The 23191-nt window shown below is 40.9% G+C and overlaps 2 protein-coding genes across 7 annotated transcripts in view; both read right to left on the bottom strand.

Moving 5' to 3' along the window:
* Positions 1-18474, bottom strand: part of ACY1 (aminoacylase 1) — a 62929-nt gene extending 44455 nt beyond the window's left edge. For 2 of the 6 annotated variants that reach the window (XM_070738704.1, XM_070738703.1), the window contains exons 1-3: positions 17280-17412; positions 17037-17179; positions 13638-13702 (exon numbers count right to left, since the gene is read on the bottom strand). In XM_070738704.1, the coding sequence (XP_070594805.1) occupies positions 13638-13702; positions 17037-17179; positions 17280-17323 (252 nt within the window). In that variant the 5' untranslated portion in view covers positions 17324-17412. Of the gene's footprint in view, positions 1-13637; positions 13703-17036; positions 17180-17279; positions 17413-17644; positions 17703-18304 lie in introns of those variants that run through there. The other 4 variants (XM_070738706.1, XM_070738707.1, XM_070738709.1 and 1 more) reach the window with 4 other exon arrangements.
* On the bottom strand, positions 8249-10306 carry TPK1 (thiamin pyrophosphokinase 1). The gene has a single exon (XM_070738711.1). The coding sequence runs from the start codon at positions 10204-10206 to the stop codon at positions 9460-9462; it is 747 nt and encodes a 248-aa protein (XP_070594812.1). The 5' UTR covers positions 10207-10306; the 3' UTR covers positions 8249-9459.
* Positions 18475-23191: the final 4717 nt, after the last annotated feature.

Consider the following 23191-nt stretch of genomic DNA (forward strand, 5'->3'; position numbering starts at 1 on the left):
TGAAATTAGCAGCATAATTTTTATATAAATTGAAATAATTGAACACGGGGGGAGGCATACATTTATGTGCAAAATAAACCAATATGCATCAATTTTCCAGTTCAATTTTCATATCTTTATGTTCAGAAATGTTCAAGCTACCAATCCCACACCAACTTTAGTAAAATAGAATGGATTTTGCTAGCAAAACTATCCATAAAGTGAAGACTATTTCAAAAAAACGGGGGGGGGATGCATTTCATCAACAAAATAAACCAATATGCATCAATTTTTCCAGTTCAATTTTCATATCATTATGTTCAGAAATGTTCAAGCTACCAATCCCACACCAACTTTAGAAAAATAGAATGGATTTTGCAAGCAAAACTATCCATAAATTGAAAAGCATTCACAAAAACGGGGGGGGGGGGCGTGCATTATATCCGCAAAATAAACCAATAAGATTTACTTTTTTCATTTCACTTTTCATATCATTGTGTGCAGAAATGTTCAGACTACTTTCCAAGTGAAAAAAGTTTTCAAATTGACCAAACATAAGCACTTCAAATGAAGAGTTTTCGGTCCGGGTCGTATGTGACCTGAACTGAAGATTTGTAACTTTTTTCGAACAGAAAAGTTTTTGCAATTAAAAAAACCATAACACAAATACACAAAAAAACCCACACATACACAATAGAGCCGTTTCCAAGTTGCAACACCACCAGCCCGCCCTGGGACTGCAAGAAGTTGCAACCAGCCCTTTGGGGAGGGGGGAGGCAGAGACCAAATTGGGGGGGGGGGTTCTTTGGTGTTCTGCCGAAGAAGAACACCGAGGCGCCCAACGTGACAGTGGGTGAGAGCCACTGCGACATGGGCAGTGCTCGTGGAGGCTTTCGGGGAGCACACCGAAGGAGGCTGCTGGAGTCTATTTAAACACTAGAGATGCCGAAGAAGAACACCAAGGCGCCCAGGGATTAATCAGTATGCCAGAGCAACCCCTCCTGTTAGGGCTCCTTTTAGGGCTGCTGGGACTCTTGGGATGTAGAAACTTGATGGTCTTCGGATTTGGCCATTTAACTCCCATTGCCGTGGTGATTGGGACAATGGTCAGGGAAGCAACAGCAGGAGACAGTCTTTTCCGTTAGACTGGGCAATACTTTATATTTGGATTATAATTTTTGACATGAACCACAGAGAACTTCTGCAGAAGACCATTTTAAGTTCAGTAATACGGGTCCCATATTTGTATAGATTTTGGTTGACAATTTTTATATTAGGATTTATACCGTTTTTAATAATTGTTTTTAGGTATATTGTTAATGTTATTTTATTGTAGGGGTGGGAAGGGGAGTGAAATGTGATTATATGTATGTATTATGACAGTGAGTGCGATTGTGATGGGATACTATTTATTGGCTAATATAATTTTTGTTTTTAACTATATTAAGGGGATCAATTTTAAGACAAATGTATGAATATGGTTGTATGGAGAGGATGTCTGGAATGAATGAAATGAATGGAAGGAACAGCTGGTCTGGAGGCAAGAGGAGTGGGAGTGCCTATCTCTGGGGTGGTGGAGGGCCAGAATATTCCGGTCTTGCTGGGGAGAGGCAGATATGGCAGGAGGCATGGGGTAGGCTGTTCATGGGAAACAAGGGAGCGCTGTTTGAAAGCGGTCCCTTGTTTTGGCCCCATGGACTCAGCCCGGATAATTGGTGAGGAGTGAAATCCAGACCCTGGGCTCAGGCTGTTGCTGGTTAATGCCAGGTCTGCTGTAAGTAAAACTCCCCTCATCCAGGATTTGCTCCTGGATGAGGAGGCAGACCTGGCGTATGTGTCTGAGACCTGGCTGGGCCCAGAGAGAGGAGTTCCTCTTTTGGAAATGTGCCCAGCCGGGTTTCAGGTGTGGCACCCCAGGGAAGGGGGGGAGTGGCAATTATAGCCAAAAAGACCATCAAGCTGCGTAGGCTCGCTGCCTCTGAGATTGCGGACTGTGAGTCCCTTCTTATGAGGTTGGACCTAGGGGTACAGGTGGACTTGTTGCTCACGTACCTGTCAACAGCCCTGCCTGCGCTACTCAAGGAGGTAGCCAGCCTGGGGGTGGAGTCCCCCAGACTTATTATATTGGGTGATTTTAATCTGCCGTCACTCGGCAAATCCTCTGGGTTGGCGCAGGAGTTCATGGCCACCATGGCAACCATGGACCTGACCCAAGTAGTTCAGGGCCCAACCCATGAGAGGGGGCACAGTCTTGACATGGTGTTCCTCTCTGGGCAGCTGAGTAATGATCTGATATTAAGGGGCTTAGAAATGTTGCCTTTGTCATGATCAGATCATTTCCTATTGCGGCTTGGTTTTAAGGCTCCAATCCTCCCCCATAAGGAGTCGGAACTGATTAGGAGGTTCCACCCCAGATGCCTGATGGATCCAGAAGGTTTTCAAGGGGTGCTTGGGGTTTTGCCGGATTCGCTTGTACACAGTTTGGCGGAGTCTCTTGCTGCAGCCTGGAATACAGCTGCGACGGAGGCCCTAGACCAAATTGCGCCTTTGCGACCTTTCTCTGGCAACAGAGCCTGGAGATCTCCTTGGTTTACCCAAAAGCTCTGGGAATGAAATGCCAGAAGAGAAATCTAGAGAAGCATTGAAGGAAAACCAGATCTGAATCTGATCAAACACTTATAAAAGCTCGTATTAAGATTTACAAAGTGGCGATCAGGTCGACAAGACATGCATACAATGTTGGCCTGATTGCATCTGCGGAATCCCACCCAGCCACCTTGTTTAGGATAACTCACTCCCTCCTTAATCAGGGGGGAGTTGAGGAACCCTTGGAGGGTAGTGCTGAGGCATTTAACCAGTTTTTCACAAATAAAATTGCTCAGATCCGGTCTGATCTTGACTCCAATTGGAATGCAGAGTCGGCTGAAAATGAATCGGTCGAGGTGACAAGGGCCCATATTAGTCTACCTGTTTGGAGCGAGTTTGACCTGGTGACACCTGATGAAATGGACAAGTCCATTGCAGGTGTGAGTTCAGTCACCTGTTAATTGGGCCCATGTCCCTCCTGGCTGGTTTCGGCCAGCAAGGTAACATGGAGCTGGGTCCAAAAGATTACCAATGCTTCTCTGAGGGAGGGGTCCTTCCCGGCTCCCTACAAAGAGGCACTTGTGCACCCCCTCCTCAAGAAGCCTTCACTGGACCCAGCCGTATTTAATAACTATCATCCTGTCTCCAACCTTCCCCTTATGGGGAAGAAGGTGGTGTTGAGAAGGTGGTGTCGCTCCAGCTCCAGCGGTCCTTGGAAGAAGCCAATTATCTAGGCCCTCAACTGTCAGGATTCAGACCCAGCTACAGCATGGAAACTGCTTTGGTCATGCTGATGGATGATCTCTGGCGGGCGCAGGACAAGGGTTTACACTCTGTCCTGGTGCTTCTTGACCTCTCAGTGGCTTTCGATACCATCGATCATGGTAGCCTTCTGCACCGATTGGAGGGGTTGGGAGTGGGACACACGTTCTACAGTGGTTCTCCTCCTACCTCTCTGGTTGGTCGCAGTCGGTGTTAGCAGGGGGTCAGAAGTCGACTCCTAGGTTCCTACCTTGTTGGGTTCCTCAGGGGTCGATCCTCTCCCCCCTGCTGTTTAATATCTACATGAAACCGTTGGGTGAGATCATCCAGGGGCACGGGATGAGTTACCACCAGTACACTGATGATACTCAGCTGTACATTTTTACCCCGTGTCCGCTCAGTGAAGCAGTGGAAGTAATGTGCCGGTGTCTGGTGGCTGTCAGGGTCTGGATGGATATCAACAGGATCAAGCTCAATCCAGACAAAACAGAGTGGCTGTGGGTACGGCCTCCCAAGGACACATCCATCTGTCCGTCCATTACCCGGGGGGAATTATTGACCCCCTCAGAGAGGGTCCACAACTTGGGCGTCCTCCTCAATCCACAGCTAACTTTAGAAAACCATCTTTCGGCCGTGGCAAGGGGGCCGTTTGCCCAGGTTCGCCTGGTGCACCAGTTGCGACCCTATTTGGACAGGGAGTCTTTGCTCACGGTCACTCATGCCCTTATCACCTCGAGGTTCGACTACTGCAATGCTCTCTACATGGGACTACCTTTGAAAAGTGTTCTGAAACTTCAAATCGTCCAAAATGCAGCCGCACAAGCAGTTTTGGGCCTTGCAAAATATGCCCACATCTCTCCATAACTCCATGGACTGCACTGGCTGCCGATTGGTTTCCGGACACAATTCAAAGTGTTGGTTATGACATATAAAGCCCTACATGGCATAGGACCACATTATCTCTAAGACCGCCTTCTGCCGTATGAATCCCAGTGTCCGGTTAGGTCCCACAGAGTTGGTCTCCTCAGGGTCCCATCAACCGGACAATACCGGCTGGCAGGGCCTAGGGGAAGAGCTTTCTCTGTGGGAGCCCCAACCCTCCCCACAGAGATTCGCACTGCCCCCACCCTCCTTGCCTTCCATAAGAATTTGAAAACACATTTATGTCGCCAGGCTTGGGGTTATTAGATCCCAGCCTCTGCCCAATGAATGTATCTGGTGCGAGAGTAGGTGTGTGACTTTTTGATTTTAAATGTTTAGTTTTAAGAAATCTTTTAAAGTTATTATCCTATTAATCCTACTATCTATTGTATTTTTAATTCAAATGTTATAAGCCGCCCCGAGTCCAAGGAAAGGGGCGGCATATGAGTCCAATAAATACATAAATAAATAAATAAATTCACCTTTTGGCCAATAAGGGGTGCTATAGTCCTTTGAGAGCTAGGCTATAGTTCCCCTTGACCAATGGTGTGTGCTACAGGTTTGGGTAGTGGGCTGTGCTTGGGCTTTGCTTTTGCTGTTTGTTTGTTAGGCTATGCTTTGCTTGCTTTGTTTTGCTAGGCTTGCTTGGGCTTTGCTTTGCTAGGTTTGCTTGGGCTTTGGTTTGGTTCACTTTGAGCAATAGGGCATGCTATAGGCAATGTTCCCTCTAATTTTTTTTTGTGTGTGGGCGGAAATATATAGTGTCTGAGCAGCATATTAGGTGAATCCTTCGGGATTGGGTGGCAGAGAAGTAAAATTAATTAAATAAATAAATACATTTTCATGCCTGAGCATCTTAATTTTTTTCACAGATGTCACCCAAGACAACTTGTTGCGTAATTATTTGGGGCTCGGGGCTGGGGCAGAATAAGGTCCCTTCCCACTATGTTATTCTGTTATTCTGTTTGTCTAATTATTGACATCACTAGCATACAAAGATAACAACTGAAATTAGCATGATCAATAATTTAAAGAACAGAGGACTACAAATAGGCAAATTTAGATTAGCCGATGTGCAAGGGAAGAAATCATGTTAAGCTTGTTTATATCTTATTTGCTAACCAAACTAATTTATGAGTAGAAATAATAGATTTAAAAGATATATTTGCTGCCAACTAGTATATTATGTTCACAGAAGGCTTCATTTTAACAGAAAGCTACAATTCTTTGCATATTTCTTTGGCTATAAATGTCAACTAGCAGTGGAATATACCGCACGAATCCCAGCGACCAATTAGGTCCCACAGAGTGGGCCTTCTCCGGGTCCCGTCAACTAAACAATGTCGTTTGGCGGGACCCAGGGGAGGAGCCTTCTCTGTGGCGGCCCCGGTCCTCTGGAACCAACTCCCCCCAGAGATCAGAATTGCCCCCACCCTCCTCACCTTTCGTAAGCTCCTTAAAACCCACCTCTGCCATCAGGCATGGGGGAACCGAGATATCCTTTCCCCCTAGGCCTCTACAATTTATGCATGGTATGTCTGTAGGTATGTCTGGTTTTATAATAAGGGTTTTTTAGCTGTTTTAGTATTGGATTATTACATGCTGTTTTTATCACTGTTGTTAGCCGCCCAAGTCCACGGAGAGGGGCGGCATACAAATCCAATAAATAAATAAATAAATAAAATATCTTGCTAAATATCGGTCTAGTCACTAAAGTATCATACATTTGCTGATTCCTCTAGTTCAAAGTTTGGAAATGTAAATTAGCATATTACTTAATGTTCAATTTTATAAGAGCTCTGTTTTAAGAGAACTGTCTGAGTCAGCTTATCTATAATTCTATAATTTTGTTCAGGAAACTATCTTTACTGCCCAAAAGCAATAACAGTAAATCTGACTAAGCCCAACATTTATTACAAAAGCAAGTATTTCAATATACTTGCTTTTGTGATAGTTTCCATCATTTTCCAACCATAGTTGATTGGGGGGGGGGGGGGAGCTTGCTACTGTTTTGAGCCTGGAAGTGAAATCTGTGGCATCTCACTATGATACTATGCGGCATTCCAAGTGTAAGGCCACACTTGGAATACTGCATTCGGTTTTAGTCGCCACTGTGCAAAAATAATGTTGAGAGACTCTAGAAAAAGTGCAGAGAAGAGCAACAAAGAGCATCAGTGGACTGGAGGCTAAAACATATAAAGAACAGTTGCAGGAACTGGGTATGTCTAGTTTAATGAAAAGTAGGACTAGAGGTGACATGATAGCAGTGTTTCCAATATTTCAGAGGCTGCCACAAAGAAGGGGGAATCAAATTATTCTCCAGAGCACCTGAGGGTAGGACAAGAAGCAATGTGTGGAAACTAATCAAGGAGAGAAGCAACTTAGAACTAAGGAGAAAATTACTGACAGTTAGAACAATGAAAGAATCCGTGGAACAGCCTGCCATCAGAAGTTATGAATGCTCCAACATTGGAAGTTTTTAAGAAGATGTTGGGTACCCATTTGTCTGAAGTAGTGTAGGGTTCCCTGCCAAAGTAGGGGGTTGGACTAGAAGACCTCCTAGGTCCCTTCAGACTTTGTTGTTATTATTATTATACAAGGCAGTTAGAAAATGTTTCACATTTTAAAGTATCTGTACAAGCTACATCTTGTACATCTCTAAAGACATCTCTTTAGAGGAACATCTTCCCACCTTGTAGACAGTATTTCCAGAAACCGAGAATAACCATAGACAATTACTACATCTAGTATCCACGTGCTCCAGATCAGGAAACTGACTCAAACTATACTGTACTGTATAGTTCCAACACAGATCGGTTTGATATGCCTTGATTGTTACTGAATTATCTACTTTCAGTCTCTCTAGAAGTTTCAGCTGAGTTGCACCTTAAGGTTTGATTTTGTTTTGTTTGTTTTTGCAAAAGCAAAAGCAACATCATTTAGCAGCAATTAAAAGCACCTTCAATGAAACTTAAAAAAAACGCAATATCCATTTAGAAAAGGCCATACTTTTAAACATTTGTACATAAAATAAGTTGAAATAAGTTGCGGAATGTTTTTAAAAACTGAAAATATGACATCTGTACAATACATTTATTGGGTTGGATTGTATTCTTTATTGGCCAAGTGTGATTGGACACACAAGGAATTTGTCTTGGTGCATATGCTCTCAGTATACATAAAAGAAAATATAGATTTGTCAAGAATCATGAGGTACAACACTTAATGATTGTCATAGGGGTCAAATAAGCAATGAAGAAACAATCAATATTAATTAAAATCTTAGGATACAAATAACAAGTTACAGTCATACAGTCCTAAGTGGGAGGAAATAGGTGACAGGAATGATGAGAAAAAATTAGTAGAAACAGTGCAGACTTAGTAAAAAGTTTGACAGTGTTGAAGGGATTATTTGTTTAGTAAAGTGATTTACAATAAAATTATTTACAATAAAATCAGAGGGGAATTTGTCATTATCCTGCACAGAAATATTAAACATGACCAATTTGCATTTGGTTACATACATGGCCTTGTAAATCCTCCACAAAAAGCCTGCATGGCAGATACTCATATGACAACTCTGCTAAGTATTAAAATGACACTTAAATAGTTGAGCTATTTCAAACTAGATTTTGCGCTCTCTCTTCCTTCCTCCCTTTATCTCTCTCTTCCTCCCTCCCTTTCTCTCTACTTCTTTCTCCCTCCCTTTCTGATTCCCTCCCTCTCTCTCTCTTCCTTCCTTCCATTCTTTTTCTCTCTCGCTCTTCCTCCCTCCCTTTCTCTCTATTTCTTTCTCCCACCCACCCTCCCTCTCTCTTTCTCCCTCCCTTTCTCTCTTTTCCCTCCCTCTTTCTTTTTCTTTTTCTTTGTCCCTTCCTTCCATTCTCCTTTCCTTCCCTCTTTCTCTATTTCTTTCTTTCTCTCTTCCTTCCTGCTATTCTTTTTTTCTCTCTCACTCTTGCTCTTCCTCCCTCCCTTTCTTTCCCTCCCTCCCTCCCTCTTTCTTTTTCTTTCTTTCTCTTCCATCCATTCTCTTTTTTCTCTCTCTCTCCCTCCCTTCTTCTTTCTCTCTCTCCTTCCTTCCCTCTCTCCCTCTTTCTTTCTCTCTCTTACAGGCCCCAGCGCTTCCGCTGCTCCAGCTCCTGCTGAGCAACTCCTAGAGCAAACTAAAGCATGGATGGGAGTGCTGAGAACTGGCATTTTTCTCGGAGATTTCCCCTACCCCTAAAGCCCCGGCTGACAATGGGCAGGTCTCCTGCAGGTGCTGGCAGGCGGTGGTAGAAGGCTGTTGACCTTCCTCCCTTCCTCCCTCTCTTGAATCCTGCCGGACGCAGCTCTGGGCTGGGATCGGGTGACCGGCAAGTCCCTGCAGTCCAGTGCCTGCCTGCCTTTCTCCCTGCCTTCCATGTCCCCTCCTATGGCTGAAACTGTTTACTTCTCTCTGTTTCAGCTTCTCTCTCTAACTCCTGAGCCTCTTCCTTCCTGGGCCATGTGGGAGCTGCGGTTCCAGAAGCTGTAGCGCCCCACCAACTAGGCCAGAAGAGCAGCTGTTGGGCAGGAGAAATAGCGGCCGGGTCCTGCGCAGCGTTGGAAAACGCTGCGTGGCAGGCCATTGCTGGGTGTGGGGTCGTGCAGCCGTGCACCTTTGAGGGAACAGTGGCTATAGGCTTTGGTGTCTATTGAGGTCTGCAAGTGTGTGTGTTTGTGTGTGCTCCTTTGCAATTTTTGATTTGTACAAGCATCATCTAATTTTGCATGCATTTTTCGTTACAATAACTTATTACATGGATATTCATTAGTAACTAATAAGAGGCACTGCTAATTCTAACCAGTAGCAAAGTTTTGCTAAAGAATTTGAGCATAGAAGCAACAGCTAGAATACAGCATGGATTGTTGTATACTGTATATCTACTTTTGATTACCCATTTTACTGGTAAATGTCTTAAAATAAGTTTTTGATGCACTGGTTACATTTAAAAATACATTCAACTTCAGGCTTTAAAAACACTAATACAGCTTTGCTTCAAGAACAAAAATATCATAAAATCTATGGCATTCAACAGAATGAAGCTGAATTTTAAAACCAACTACGTAAAATGTTGAATTTTTATAAAAGCATAATGAAATAATTGCAGGGGGGGAAATCTCTGTTGCCCAGTGGACAAGATTCCAGAAAATTTCATTTTTGATTTCAAGTTGAATTAACAAATTTCAAGCATCTCCTTTATCTTTGATTCCCATTGTCCAAAGCAAAGGTTTGTCAGTCTCAATGGTCACTATCCCAGTTTTGTCATAGGTGTTTGATGTGCTGACAAGTGTTCCAAACTTCAAAATACTTTTATCGAGGTTCCATTTTAGACCTGTTGTTGTTACACACTCACAAGGATTCCCAATTGGAATTAAACCACACCATTTTTCTTCAAGTCCTGTGTTCACAAGAAGTTTGTGCTTGCCAGGTTGAAGCAGATATATTAAGGAACACTCTTGAATAACTATGATGGGAAGAGAGGTTATCTTAACTGCATGAAAGAGAGTTTCCACAGATGCCATGATTTGGTCAAAGCGGCCTCCAAGTCCACCCAATGTTACAATCATGTCCATCTGCAAACTGTTTTTTTCTATCTTCTGTTGAAGTATCTGAAGGCACTTGGTGTAATCTGTTAAATCTTGATCTGGTGTCTGTATGAGCTCACATCCCTTGTCCATATAATATTCTTTTACTTCGGGTAAAATAGAGTCAAAGTCCCCACTGATATAATCAGGCAGAAAACTGTCACGGTTTCCACTGGTGATACAGTGCAAATGATTAGCACCTCCGTCCGCACATGCTCTCAGAACCGCTTTATTCCACAAATGATAAAAAAGGTCTTTGTTCAAAGGCTGATTAAGAATCAGAAGGCAAAATTTTAGGTTTCCAGTGGGAAGTAGACATTCCAATGGCGTAAACACCCGTTCCATAGCAGCTTATTACTGCTGGGCTTTTAAAACTTCCAGTCTTTCCAGTCAGATAACTCAGCACAGCTAGATATCACTGGTGGTTTTATTGCAGGCATCCACACAATAACTCACAATTCTTCTGCAACATAATCATTCTCCTTGCGCAGGTAAAAAGAGTTTGAATGGACCCCTGCTCTAGGTTTAGCATCTACTGTTTATGTTGGCTGGCTTAGTGAGTGAAGACAAAAGGCCTGCAAAAGGCCTGCTTGCTGGAATGCTCTCTCCAATTACTCATCATCCTAAGTCAAAGCCAATAGGAACACATAGATGTGGTCACATGAGAAGCTATATTACCCAAGTGCAATTTCTTAAAGAAACATGTCTAAATACAGTCTAACTATGCTATTTCTGTCTGTGGTGACAGCACAAAAATGGCAAATACTTTATTAAATTTAATAAGAAAAAGCAGACAGCATGATTGCTAAGAATTTCAGAGTTTTGTCGCTGAAATCCTGACTTGTATGATAGTCACTTTTGTTAGATGACTTATGTCTAACCCAGCATCTTGCTCAAGACCCTACCATTATTATAGCTTAGTGCGAATCCAGACACTAAAAACAATAGCAGAAGTACTGAAACAGAAAGTGGAAAAAATAATTATTACATTATAATATTTATACATACAAAACTGCTTCTCCAAAATAAGCAACTGCAAAGAAAAATACAAAATGGTTTTCAGACAGACATGCCTTCTTTTTCTACTGTCTCTTCAGGCAGCTCCAAAGTACCACAGTATTCAAGATCCATTTACCACTTTTCAATTTTAATTTTGTTTAGAGAAAATACAGATGTCATTAGAGAGAGCCCACAGCAACTGCGAATGGCATGGGAAACTCAAATAGGCCGGAAGTCAATTCAGTTTTATAAAACTGATTCTGATTACCATAAATTTTGAAAGAAAAGCAAGTTCTTGAAATGATTTATTTACATAGGAACATTTTAACACTTTCAGCTCAGTCAACCAGGGAAGAATCGGTTTTAACACAGGAACACAAATAAGAGAACACCCTAGCAAAATGATATTACCGGTACTTGTTTTTTCCTAATAAAAACATTTTCCGTAGAATTCATTTGTAACACCTATCAGTCTAAATGTGGCACATAAATCTGAAAAGGTCAGGCTGGGTTACTGGATATAGAACCTGTAATAACAGATTAACTGACTAGGAGGCTCTTCAAAGGATCACAGTTCCAACAGGTTTGCTATATATTTACTCTAAAACATACCATAATATGATTCAATCAGACAATTGAGAGTAACCCTGAATCAATTATCTTCATGCCATGAACCCTATTCAATGGACCCTAATTAATCAAGATTAAAAATCAATTTTAAAAACCCTGGCAGTGGAACTCTTTTACTACATCTTTATTTTGCTTTTTTACCAAGATGGTTAAACTAACGTAAACGGGTCCTTGTTTGTATTATCAGCTCATTTTCATCTGCATAACTAGATTCTGGTATTTGAGGCTATCAAATCAGCTACATGACGTTTTATGGATTCAGATTTAAATTTCTCCAACAATTTCTTACAAATGCCTCATCATACAAACTTTTCGAGATACAAACCTGGAGTTTAAGATTTTTTTGCCTCGTCTTAAAAACTATTTTCACCTTACAAACCCACTTCCGCCGCTGGGATGCCCCGCCTCCGAACTTCCTATGCCAGTGAAGCACCCGTTTTTGCGCTGCTGGGATTCCCCTGAGGCTCCCTTCCATGAGAAACCCCACCTCCGGACTTCCGTGTTTTTGTGATGCTGCAGGGGAATCCCAGCAGGGGAATCCCAGTAGCGCAAAAACGGGCGCTTCGCTGGCAACGGAAGTCTGGAGGTAGGGTTTCCCAGCGAGGGAACCCTCAGTGAAATCGCAGCATTGCAAAAACACAGAGGTCCGGAGGTGGCGTTTCCCATGGAGGGGAGCCTCGGGGGAATCCCAGCAGCGCAAAAACAGATGCTCCAGCTGGCAAAAGGGGTGAATTTTGGGCTTGCACGCATTAATCGCTTTCCCATTGATTCCTATGGGAAACATTGTTTCATCTTACAAACTATTCACCTTAAGAACCTCGTCCCGGAACCAATTAAGTTTGTAAGACGAGGTATCACTGTATAGGTTTTTGAACATTACCTCAGATGATAACATAGAATGCATTAATTCTATGTTAATTAGTTTTAAATAATATTGTTATAGCTCTGAAGTCATTAATAAATTATTAAAATGGATCTTTGTTGAATCAGGCCAAATATCTAATCCATCCAACATATTACTCATACCCAAATTTGTCTGGGAGATTTACAAGCAGGACATGAGGATACTATTATTAAGACTAACAAACTTGGATACCCATTTCCTCTATAAACTTATTCAGTGTCTAAGTAGACAGCTAACACTATGGCTGGTAAATGACATGATCCAAGTGATTTTGAATAATGGTCAATATCTCAATAACATGCTGTGTACAGACACATGGAAACCAGGTCCCCATGCTGTAACCTTAGACAATTGTATGTGAATGATGCAACTGCCTGGACTAATTCTAGCAGCATGAATTTATTCTCTGTGACTGATGCCTGAGGAATTTCAGGAAAACAGCTATGTGAACTGATCTACTGCCCAGAGATACTGTCTGTATCTCTGCAATTGTAACATGGGTATGCACTTTATCCTGTGGATAATGAGTATGTGTATGTAATAATTAGTTTAATTTTGATAGATGTTCGGGTCACTATTTTTTAAACATGTTTCTATGTATTTACCCTATGACACTGAACTTTGTTAAAATCAATTACAGGTTTTTTCCTCCGAATTTGAAATGAATGCCACCTTATTCCTTATTATTAATGCAGTTGGCATAGTAAAGCAACATTAGTTGAACAGTGTGCAGAAATATGTCTTTGGAAAATTGCCCAAACAAAATTGCCCCGCTGTACCATTATATCTATTTTAACAATGGAATGAAATTGAAATCCTGAGCTGTAGCAGTAATATATAGGAGAGACAGTATTCCCTTACTTTGACTCAGCAGATAGCCTCGTCTAGCTGGCATTTTTATAAGCTAAAAAGTAAATTAGATTAGATTTCAATAGAATTTTAGTGGGAGACTTCCTGATAATGTTAGATAGGGAAATCCTTCTTCCCTGCCAGCTTCCTCCCTCCCCAAAAAACTATCCTTGTAGAAAGCAATAAAAAATCACTTCTATGTTGCTATCAATAACTATACATGCTGGTGACATTTCATTTTTTAAAATCCCTTATCTCAAAGTTTAAACCTGCATGACGAAGATAAACGATGCTGATTCCCCTCCCCCTAAATTACGAGCACAAAGAAGCCATGCAGCAACATATCAGAAACTGACAGAATCCAAATAAGTGCAAGGGTTTTTCATTATTTTACCTCCACTTTCAGACACTGTAGACCAAGTTCAGAAGCTATTCTTTCCAGGAATTTTACTGCTGTTTCTGGAAGGAAATAGGAAGCTACAATGAAAATTACATGTGTCTTTTTAGTTCAAGCAATATTTAATTTTTTAAAATGACAGTACAACTTCTATAAAACTTTTCCCCATAAGCAATATTTGAACTCAAACTTTGCCCCAAGGTTAAAGAATAGAACAAGGTTTGAAATCTTGGGCCTTCTAATATCTTCAACGTGTGTTAAAGCTTACTTGTCACCTATTACATGTATATTTTAATTATTCTACAAATTTTTTTAAAGATGACAAATATTATCATGAAAAGACATACAGCTAATTGCCCAAAGCCATAAAATTAACAATGAGCCTGTCAACTGAGCTCATCATTGTTTCTACTTTACATTTCAAGATCGTGCATTTCAGTTCTCCCTGACATGTATCATCCTGTCCATAAACAATTAAAATAAAACCATCAATTATTAAAAGGAGAAACAGTGAAACACTGAGACATTCTAGAATTAATATGGAGGCCTTAAGATTTCAGAATGTTATTCTGAATGAATGTTTCTATTGAATAGATTAGTTTACAATGAAAGTTCTACAATCTATCCATACTATCTATTCAATAGAAACATTTGCTCCTCCACAATAAAAACAATGAAAATCTAGATGGAAGTCGGTCTTGCACATAACACTGATTTTCTATATGGACACAGGCACTGGGTGAAGAAATCATCTAGACCACAGTGTTTAACTTGTGATGATTCCACTTTGCAGAGCTGGGGTAGGTGTGGCCTGCACATGACACATCCGGCCCCTGAGCCGCCATTTTGACACCTCTGAACTGGATAGACTTGTACTATTTTATTTATTTATATGGACATCCAAACAACGTGAACTTTTGGAAAGAAAACAATCAATAAAATAATCATAATGAAACATGAAAATCAAGATAAAAGATAGTCGGACATAGAACAAAATAAACAAGCAATCACCATGCAAAGTGTGCTCACTCAAAACCCAGACCTGATGCTTTCTTCTTTTGGGAAACTATTTCTAAATATTAACTGATGAAATCACTGTGAGGATTAAATAAATATATTCCTTATTCAGATTATAAAAGATCTTGAGTCTATTAATTCCTTTATTCATTTTTTTATATAGTACAACTCATAATGGTGTCTGTTTCTTCCTGCATATTAGGGAAGATGAATTACCTCATTTATCTGACAAATGAATTCATAAGCATATTTTCTGCATCAAAAATTGACAAGGAGGCAAATGTGAAACTGCTTTCTTGCCAAGTCTTCTAACTTTCAAAAATGTTTATATAGATTATATATAATATATTGTACTGTATAGGTTTCTGGCCATATAAGTTTATATGGCCAGAAAACTAAAGTGCAAAGGGGGGGGAGCTTTAGCTTTTATTCTTAAGAATTTCATTAGCCATGCAAACACAAACTGATAATAGTTTTTGATGGATTCTTCTCCTGGAAGAGCTCCTTCAAACCAAACTTAAAAGATAGATAATAAATAATATTTTCTTCCATCAGTGCTTGCTGGAGTGTATGAGTGTAGCTTTCTTTTTTTAAGAAACAAGGAACAAGTCACACAACATCATTCTGCCTAACTTCTGTATGTGACCCAATTAATACAAAAGAACCTTGTTTTATTCGCAACAAGTTTGGATCAAATATTCCATCATTACACATTAAGAGGATCCACAATATGGGGGTGACCTCCTATTTTAAAAGGCAAAGTTTTCACAAGATACACTCAAACTCCAGTTTTCTACTGTTCCTTGAACTGTGGTCATAAATTATTATCCAGGACTGAAACATTCTTAAGCATGAAGCATGCTTAAGAAGTATATCAATCTTAGATAACTAACATGCTATCTTCTACAAATTATTTAGAAGTAATTTAGATATTACCTAGAATTAATTAAATGGGCAAGTCTCTCTCTCCCCCTCTGTGTGTGTGTGTGTGTAGTGTGTGTACATACATAAATACATGTACACAAACATACTCACATACAGAAACAGAGGTAGTCCACAACTTACAACCATTTGTTTAGAATATATTCAAATCACTGCAGCATTGAAAAAAAATGACACAACACAAGTTCTTAGGACAATTGTATCATCCCCACAGTCACATGATCAAAATTTGGTGGTTGCTTGACAACCAACATGTAGCTACCACAGCTGCAGCACCCTTATGATTGTCATCCGTAACCTTCCCAGCCACTTTCCAATAAACACTCAGTGGGGTAGTTGGATTTGCTTAATGAGTAAAAGATTCACTTCACAATTGCAGTGATTTGCTTATTTCACAACTATGTGAAAAAAGGTTATAAAATTGGGTATGGTTTACTTAAAAATCATCTCATTATAGTCATAGATCCGGGACTACACGCACAGATGCATGTGGATTAGCATGCAGGCACATGCACACATGCACACATTTTTCTTACCATATTATTTGGGGCATTTTTAGCAACAAATGAATAAACTGTCCTAAATAATCACACTCCCAATATGTTTCTTACATAGGCAGAATTCTGTTTGAGCGTGCCAGGAACAAAATAACATGCAGGCGCATAAATAAATAATAAATCATAGAGTTATGTTGGTACTGTGTATTTACTCAGGAAAATCTTCAATTAATATACAATATATAATACCGGCATGTTTAAAATGTCATTTAATATAGACAGCTTGCAAAGATGCGACACATTGTGCTAGTTATTTGTACAAAAGTACATAGCAAACTATGCATAATGAAAAAACCTTTTCTTTACCAAGAATTATAATCTCACAATGTACAGTCTGATCATAAATTGGTCTCAAAAAAACAAAAAACCCATGGTATAACATGAAAGTTAATTCTCTCCCGCCCTGCTCATTTTGTTAACAAGTTTCAGGTACCGAATGTTGAGTGCTACAAATTTTGAAAAACAATATGCACAAGATGTGTAGTATTGCAGCATTAAATTCATATGGAATAAAAAGGAATGAAAGAATTTAGACATATACTATATATTTTACATGCATACAATTGAATTGGATGAGCCTTTTCTTTTCACAGTAAGATCAACTGCGCTTGTGGCAAATTAACTGAATACACCATGGACAGAACAGGTATGATAAATTCTATTCAAATAAACTTTAGAAATCAGTTGCTTCTCTTTGTTTAACAAATCATGCAACAATTCAACTCTGACTGATAAAAGGAACCAGATTTTTGAGGGTGTGCTCCTGTCGAACATCTAGCAATTCAGCCAAAAATCAGCTGCAGATTGGATCTAGTCAAACAGAAAGCCTTGACAAAATTGAGTTTCTTTAAGGAAAGAAGAAAAAAATTAGAATTAATACCATAATCAGGCTGAGGCTGGACTGTGTTGATTCTCAGATATTCCCGGAAGAGAGTGACAGATGGGTCTTCTTTGAGATCCCTCTCTCCAGGTTTTTTAGAGTTTGGTAGCATGTTAGCCTTCTGGACTCTGGAGAGTAGAATACTATATCAAATACAGTTAAGAGAGGAACATACTGAAAGTGAGGATATAAAGACATAAGAACTGCACTTTTTCAACTGGGAGTGGGTGAGAAGGAAGTTACCCCGGAAATAATGAAGGAAATAATGGTAGAGTTATGTTTGCCATTTCAAATTCCTGGTACAGCCAGGGGGTGGTACGGTGGTTAGAGTGCAGCGCTGCAGGCTACTTCAGCTAACTACTAGCTGAAGTTCAGCAGTTCAAATCTCAACGTTTGAGATTTCAGCTTTCCATTCTTCGGAGGTGGGTAAAATGAGGACTCGGATTGTTGGGGACAATAGGTTGATTCTGTAAACCGCTTAGAGAGGGTTGTAAAAGCACTATGGAACATTATATAAGTCTAAATTCTATTGCTATTGCTACTGTAACCTTCAAGTACTCACTTCAGCCAAAAAGCAACGGAGTATTAAAAATACCCGGAAGACTTACAGAGGAAGGAATGAAATCGCCCCGTCCAGAGACAGATGCACGGTCTCCTATTTGGGGTGGGGGGGGTTGGACTAGATCAGTGTTTCCCAACCTTGCCAACTGGAAGATATCTGGACTTCAACTTGAAGTCCAAATATCTTCCAGTTGCCAAGGTTGGGAAACACTGGACTAACCAGCAAGCTCCCTTCCAACTCTGTTAATCTGTCAGTATTGTGGTTGTCTTGTCTTTTAACTGCTGCAGTCAAGGCAGAATTTCCACCGCTTACAACAGGCTCTGCAGAACTGGGAGAGTTTACACCCCATTCGCATAGTGTTCATCGCCTGCAAGGGCGAAAGTCCGGCAGATTTAAGCGCTGAAGACAGCTTGAAACTGGCCGGCTCTGGCCCTTAGCGCCATACACACACACCCGCCGCCCCCCCCGCCCCTTCATTGGATTTGTATCTCCCAGATACCGCAGTCCAGCGCTAGCCTCAGCCTGCCTCCCTTGTGTAAGCTCTTGGCCCAGCGGCGACCAAGTAAACAAGTTCTTCGGAAGGCAACGGTGGGCTGGGCTGGCCTCGCCCCTCGTTTCCCCCAGTGCAAAGCGCCGACGGTCGGGCGAAGCGACAAGGGAAGCTTTCCCGGGCGGCAAAGGAGCCCCTCTCCCCCTCCTCACCCACCTCTTCTGCCCGTTGCGGAAGCCACCGCCTCCCTCGCCGCGACTTGACTCCACACCGTCCTCGGAGGGGCGGCGGTAGCGGTAGCGCTGGGGAGGGAGGGCTGAGCGAAGAGCCAGAGCCAATCTGCAAGGCGCGCGCCGGCCTGGCCCGCCCGCTCGCTCGCCCGCCGGCGCCCAATCTGACGCCCGCCCTGCCTTTTGCTTGCAGCCCTTGCTCCGGCCCAAGCCGGCGGAGACAAACCAGCGCGGGGGGGGATTTAAGCTGTAGGTTCGTCACGGCGTGGCTGGACGTGGGATGTTGTCTTCTATAAAGCAAAAGAAGCTGAGGAAATAGTAGCCGTGGTAGGGCAGGCAGGGACTTCGCAAAAGCCAGGACTTGGGTGGCCTTAAGGATTCTATCCGTGCAGGCAGTCCTCCGTTTACGACCGCAGCCCAGCCCAGCGTGTATGATGTCGAGTGAGGCATTTGTTGAGTTTTGCCTCGTTTTAATCACTTTCCCTCTGCCACCTTTGTTAAGTGAATCGCTGCAGTTGTTAAATTAGCAACGTGGTTAAGTGACTTCTGGTTTCCCTCTCGACTTGTCAGGAAAGTAGCACAAGTTGATCAGGTGACTGGAACACTAAACTGTCATAAATAGTAATAGCGATAAAATTTACCGCTTCACAGTGCTTTATAGCCCTCTCTAAGCGGTTTACAGAGAATCAGCATATTGCCCTCAACAATCTGTGAGCCGCCCCAAGTCTTCATAATAATAATAATAATAATAATAATAATAATAATAATAATAATAATAATAATAATCTGGGTCCTCATTTTACCGACCTTGGAAGGATGGGAGGCTGAATCAACACTGTTTACTGCTGCTGTGAGCCGCCCCGAGTCTTTGGAGAGGGGCGGCATACAAATCTTATAAATAATAATAATAATAATAATATTATTATTATTATTGAGCCTACTGAGATTTGATCTGACAAACTGCTTGCAGCCAATGATCAGCAGAAATAGCTTGCAGTACTGCATTCTTACCACTGTACCAGGGAGGATCTTATAATGGGAGTCGGTTGTCAAACATCTGAATGTAAATCATGTGACCATGGGGATGCTGCCACTGTTATAAGTATGAAACATGATCGTAAGTTACTTTTTTCCAGTGCTGTTGTAACTTCGATTGGTCACTAAGTTAACTGTTGTTAAGTCAAGGACTACCTGTACTTGGGGTTCCTCAGGACAATGGACGAAGGCCTTTCATGAGAAATATAGTTTGGCTGCCCTACATAGCAGGCCCAGTCTTAAAAGTGCCATGTAATCAAGAGTTACCATGATATAAAAAAGATGTTGAGACCAGTGATCAAATCTAAAAATTTTCCCTACTGGTTCTGTGGGCATGGCTTGGTGGGCATGTGGCTAGGTGGGCACAGTCAACTTGTAAAATGTGGTGAGATTCACTTAATCGTCACCCTGAGTCTGTCAGGAGAGGGGCGACTTATAAATCTAAATAAATAAATAAACAATGCTCTTGCTCAGCAACCAAAATTTTGGCCTCAATTGTGATCATAGGTTTTCTCCTTCCTTCCTTCCTTCCTTCCTTCCTTCCTTCCTTCCTTCCTTCCTTCTTCCCTCCCTTCCCTATCTCCCTCCCTTCCCTATCTCCCTCCCTCCCTTCCCTATCATCCTCCCTCCTTCCTTCCTTCCTTCCTTCCTTCCTCTCTCCCTCTTTCTCCACCTTCCTCTTTCTTCCAACTCTGTTACTTTGTTAGTCAGAATTGTGGTCCTCCAGGGTTATAAACATTTCCTCCCCTAGCCAGAAACCACCTGTTTTCAGTTTCAGCAGGACAAACAAAGCATATTTTCATCTACCATACCATACCATACCATAAAAACAGAGATCGAGTGAGTAATTCAAGCTAAATTCGCCAAAGATGTACAAGCACAGCCAATTGCGGTTAGCAATTTGTGTTGAGTGGTGAAACAAACAGTTCAGATTTTGGACCAGATGTACTTTTAAGCTCTTACGTAACTTCTTACCTAAGTGCTTACCTGAATTAAAATCGGGTTTTCTATATAGTCCAGTGATAAAAGTACATAAATTTAGTATTTAAATGTATATAATTTATATAGTTTGAGGGTATCATAAAACATATAATGGAATCAGAATATTGAGAAATCATCCATTATACTTTATATTATAATATTCAGTAAAACTAGGCTACCAAAATTCAGCAATGTGGAGAACGGTGTTATTTTTCCATTTCTTGCAATGTTTTAGCAGTTAAGACAAAGCTCCGTTACTGAAACAGTTCCAAGATTCCAGATCTCCTCTCCTGCTTGGATAATCTGTTTAATTTTTTTTAAAGAAAGCGAGTTATTTTATATTCAATTACTGTGTTGCTGATTTCACAAAGGAAAGAAAGTACAGTACCAAAATTTCCTCCCCTGGTCTTCTAAGATCCATCCCCTCTGTCCAGTACTTCAGTTTGTAACCCAATTCCAAATAAACAACTACCGTATGTCTATTTTTCATGTTTGCAAAGAACTATCAGGTTCCAGAAGAAATGCAGTTATATACAAAAAGCATTCTGACTTTTTGATACTGTTCAGTGAGTTTTGAATGCAGCTGGTATAAAAGTTGCATACTTGCTATGGCATGAAGTGACCTGGCAGCAGGCTTTTTGCTGGAACATTTGTTGCCCAATGTTCCCTTTCAGCTTCCCAAACTCTTTTTGATATTATTTATTCTCTTCTTTTGCCACTCAAGACCTTACAGGCCAATATCTTCATTCAGTTGCAGTTTTGGCTGTAGCACAGGGTCTGAATTTTAAGCATTTTCCAGCATTGAAAAGACTAGCTCTAAATTTTGCTTTATCACTATTCAGTATTGACAGTATTTTTCATTATATTTTTCATTAACTTGTTGCTTATATCCCAAGATTTTTATTAATATTGCTTCTTCATTGCTTATTTGACCCCTATGACAATCATTAAGTGTTGTACCACATGATTCTTGACAAATGTATATTTTATTTTATGTACGCTGAGAGCATATGCGCCAAGACAAATTCCTTGTGTGTCCAATCACACTTGGCCAATAAAAATCTATCTATCTATCTATCTATCTATCTATCTATCTATCGATAGATCTAGATAGATAGATAGATAGATAGATAGATCTATAGATAGATAGATAGATAGATAGATAGATAGATAGATAGATAGATAGATAGATAGATAGATAGATAGATAGATAGATAAAATAGGACTTGGCATTTGAAAATTATTTGGTTGAAGTTCTTCTGATCTCATGAGCATAATAAAGTATAGCTATTAATGAATGAAAACATGGTTTAACAGACATATGTGAACAAAAAAATTGTCATATTAAAAACATGCTGCTTTAATTGATTCATACCAGAAATAGCATCTCTTTTTGTTTGTTTTGCACGTATAGAATACCAGAGAGGTATTTCTGAATCAACCTACATGAGGTCTTTTTTTGCAGATTGCTTTCAAAATATGAGGACCCTGATTAATATGAATGACTCACAATAGGAAAATAGTTTTGTTGTAATTTGAACCTTTCAAATTAGTTTTACTATATAGCTGGTGTGCCTTTGAGTTCTGTTCTGTTGTACTGAATTCTGGAAACTTCTGGCAATGACCTGGACTAGACCCTGCCAGTTCTCTTGGCCAGATTCAGAAGTGGTTTGCCATTGGCTGCTTTCTAGGGCTGAAAGAAAGTGAATGATACAAGGTTACCCAGTTGTCTTTGTGCCTAAGGGGAATTAGAATTCAGGTCTAGCCTGATGCAAGATAAGACTACATTACACCAAACTCATGCCTTTACCGAGAAGGTCTAGTTAACTTTTGTTCATTTTGCTAAACAAGTGCCTATTTTTAAAAAATATATATATATCAAATGCTAGCTGTTTCTAATTAAGCTTTTTAAATACCCATTATTTTAAATGGTAATTTCATATTGTTTTAAGAAAAAGTTGCTGAACTGCTTAAGGTGAACTTGACTACAAGCATTATTTATGAACAAAGCAATATAAGAATACCAAATACTTTATTCACACCTTTGAAGTCGAAAGCCAAGTAAGCAATTAATATTTGTTCCCAGGAGTGTCACCGTTAAAATTCAAAGTCAGGCAAGAACAAGAATTTGTACAAATATGTGGCCTTGAAATAGGCGTTGATTGCTTACCTGAACGCCTCTTCTCGTACGGTGAGTGGGTACAGCAGTCACATGGGTTGCTCCTGTCCAATCCGTTGGAACTGAGCCTAGTATTAAAAAAGACTGCTGGATCCGCCCCTTCCCCAGAATTCGCGAATCCGTAGACTAGGCTCAGTAGTGAAGCTCTTTAATGTTCAACTCTCATGTGTTATAAGAAATTAGAATAGAAGGTAAAGAAGACCACACAAGGGAGGGAAGTGACTGCTGTACCCACTCACCGTACGAGAAGAGGCGTTCAGGTAAGCAATCAACGCCTATTCTCCGTACTGAAGGAGTGGGTCCAGCAGTCACATGGGACATACCCAAGAGATAGGTCCCTAGGGTGGGAGTACATTGCTATCGTGAGAGATAACGGATTGGAGTACTCTTCTTCCGAAGGCAGCGTCTGCTGATGCGTACGAATCAATCTTGTAGTGTTTTATAAAGGAATTTGGCGAGGCCCAAGTGGCTGCTTTGCAGACTTCTTCCAACGGAGCCTGAGTCGCCCAAGCGGCAGATGTGGCAGCACTTCTGGTGGAATGCGCTGTAATATTCCTTGGAATGGAGAGGGAAGCTGTCTCGTAGGCCTTTGAGATGGCCCCTCTGATCCAACGACCTATTACTGTGGAAGACACTCTGGATCCCAAGGATCTGGGATGGTAGGCTATGAAGAGTGCT

This window comes from Erythrolamprus reginae, chromosome 2, assembly GCF_031021105.1.
Source record: "Erythrolamprus reginae isolate rEryReg1 chromosome 2, rEryReg1.hap1, whole genome shotgun sequence".
NCBI classification, from domain to species: domain Eukaryota; kingdom Metazoa; phylum Chordata; class Lepidosauria; order Squamata; family Dipsadidae; genus Erythrolamprus; species Erythrolamprus reginae.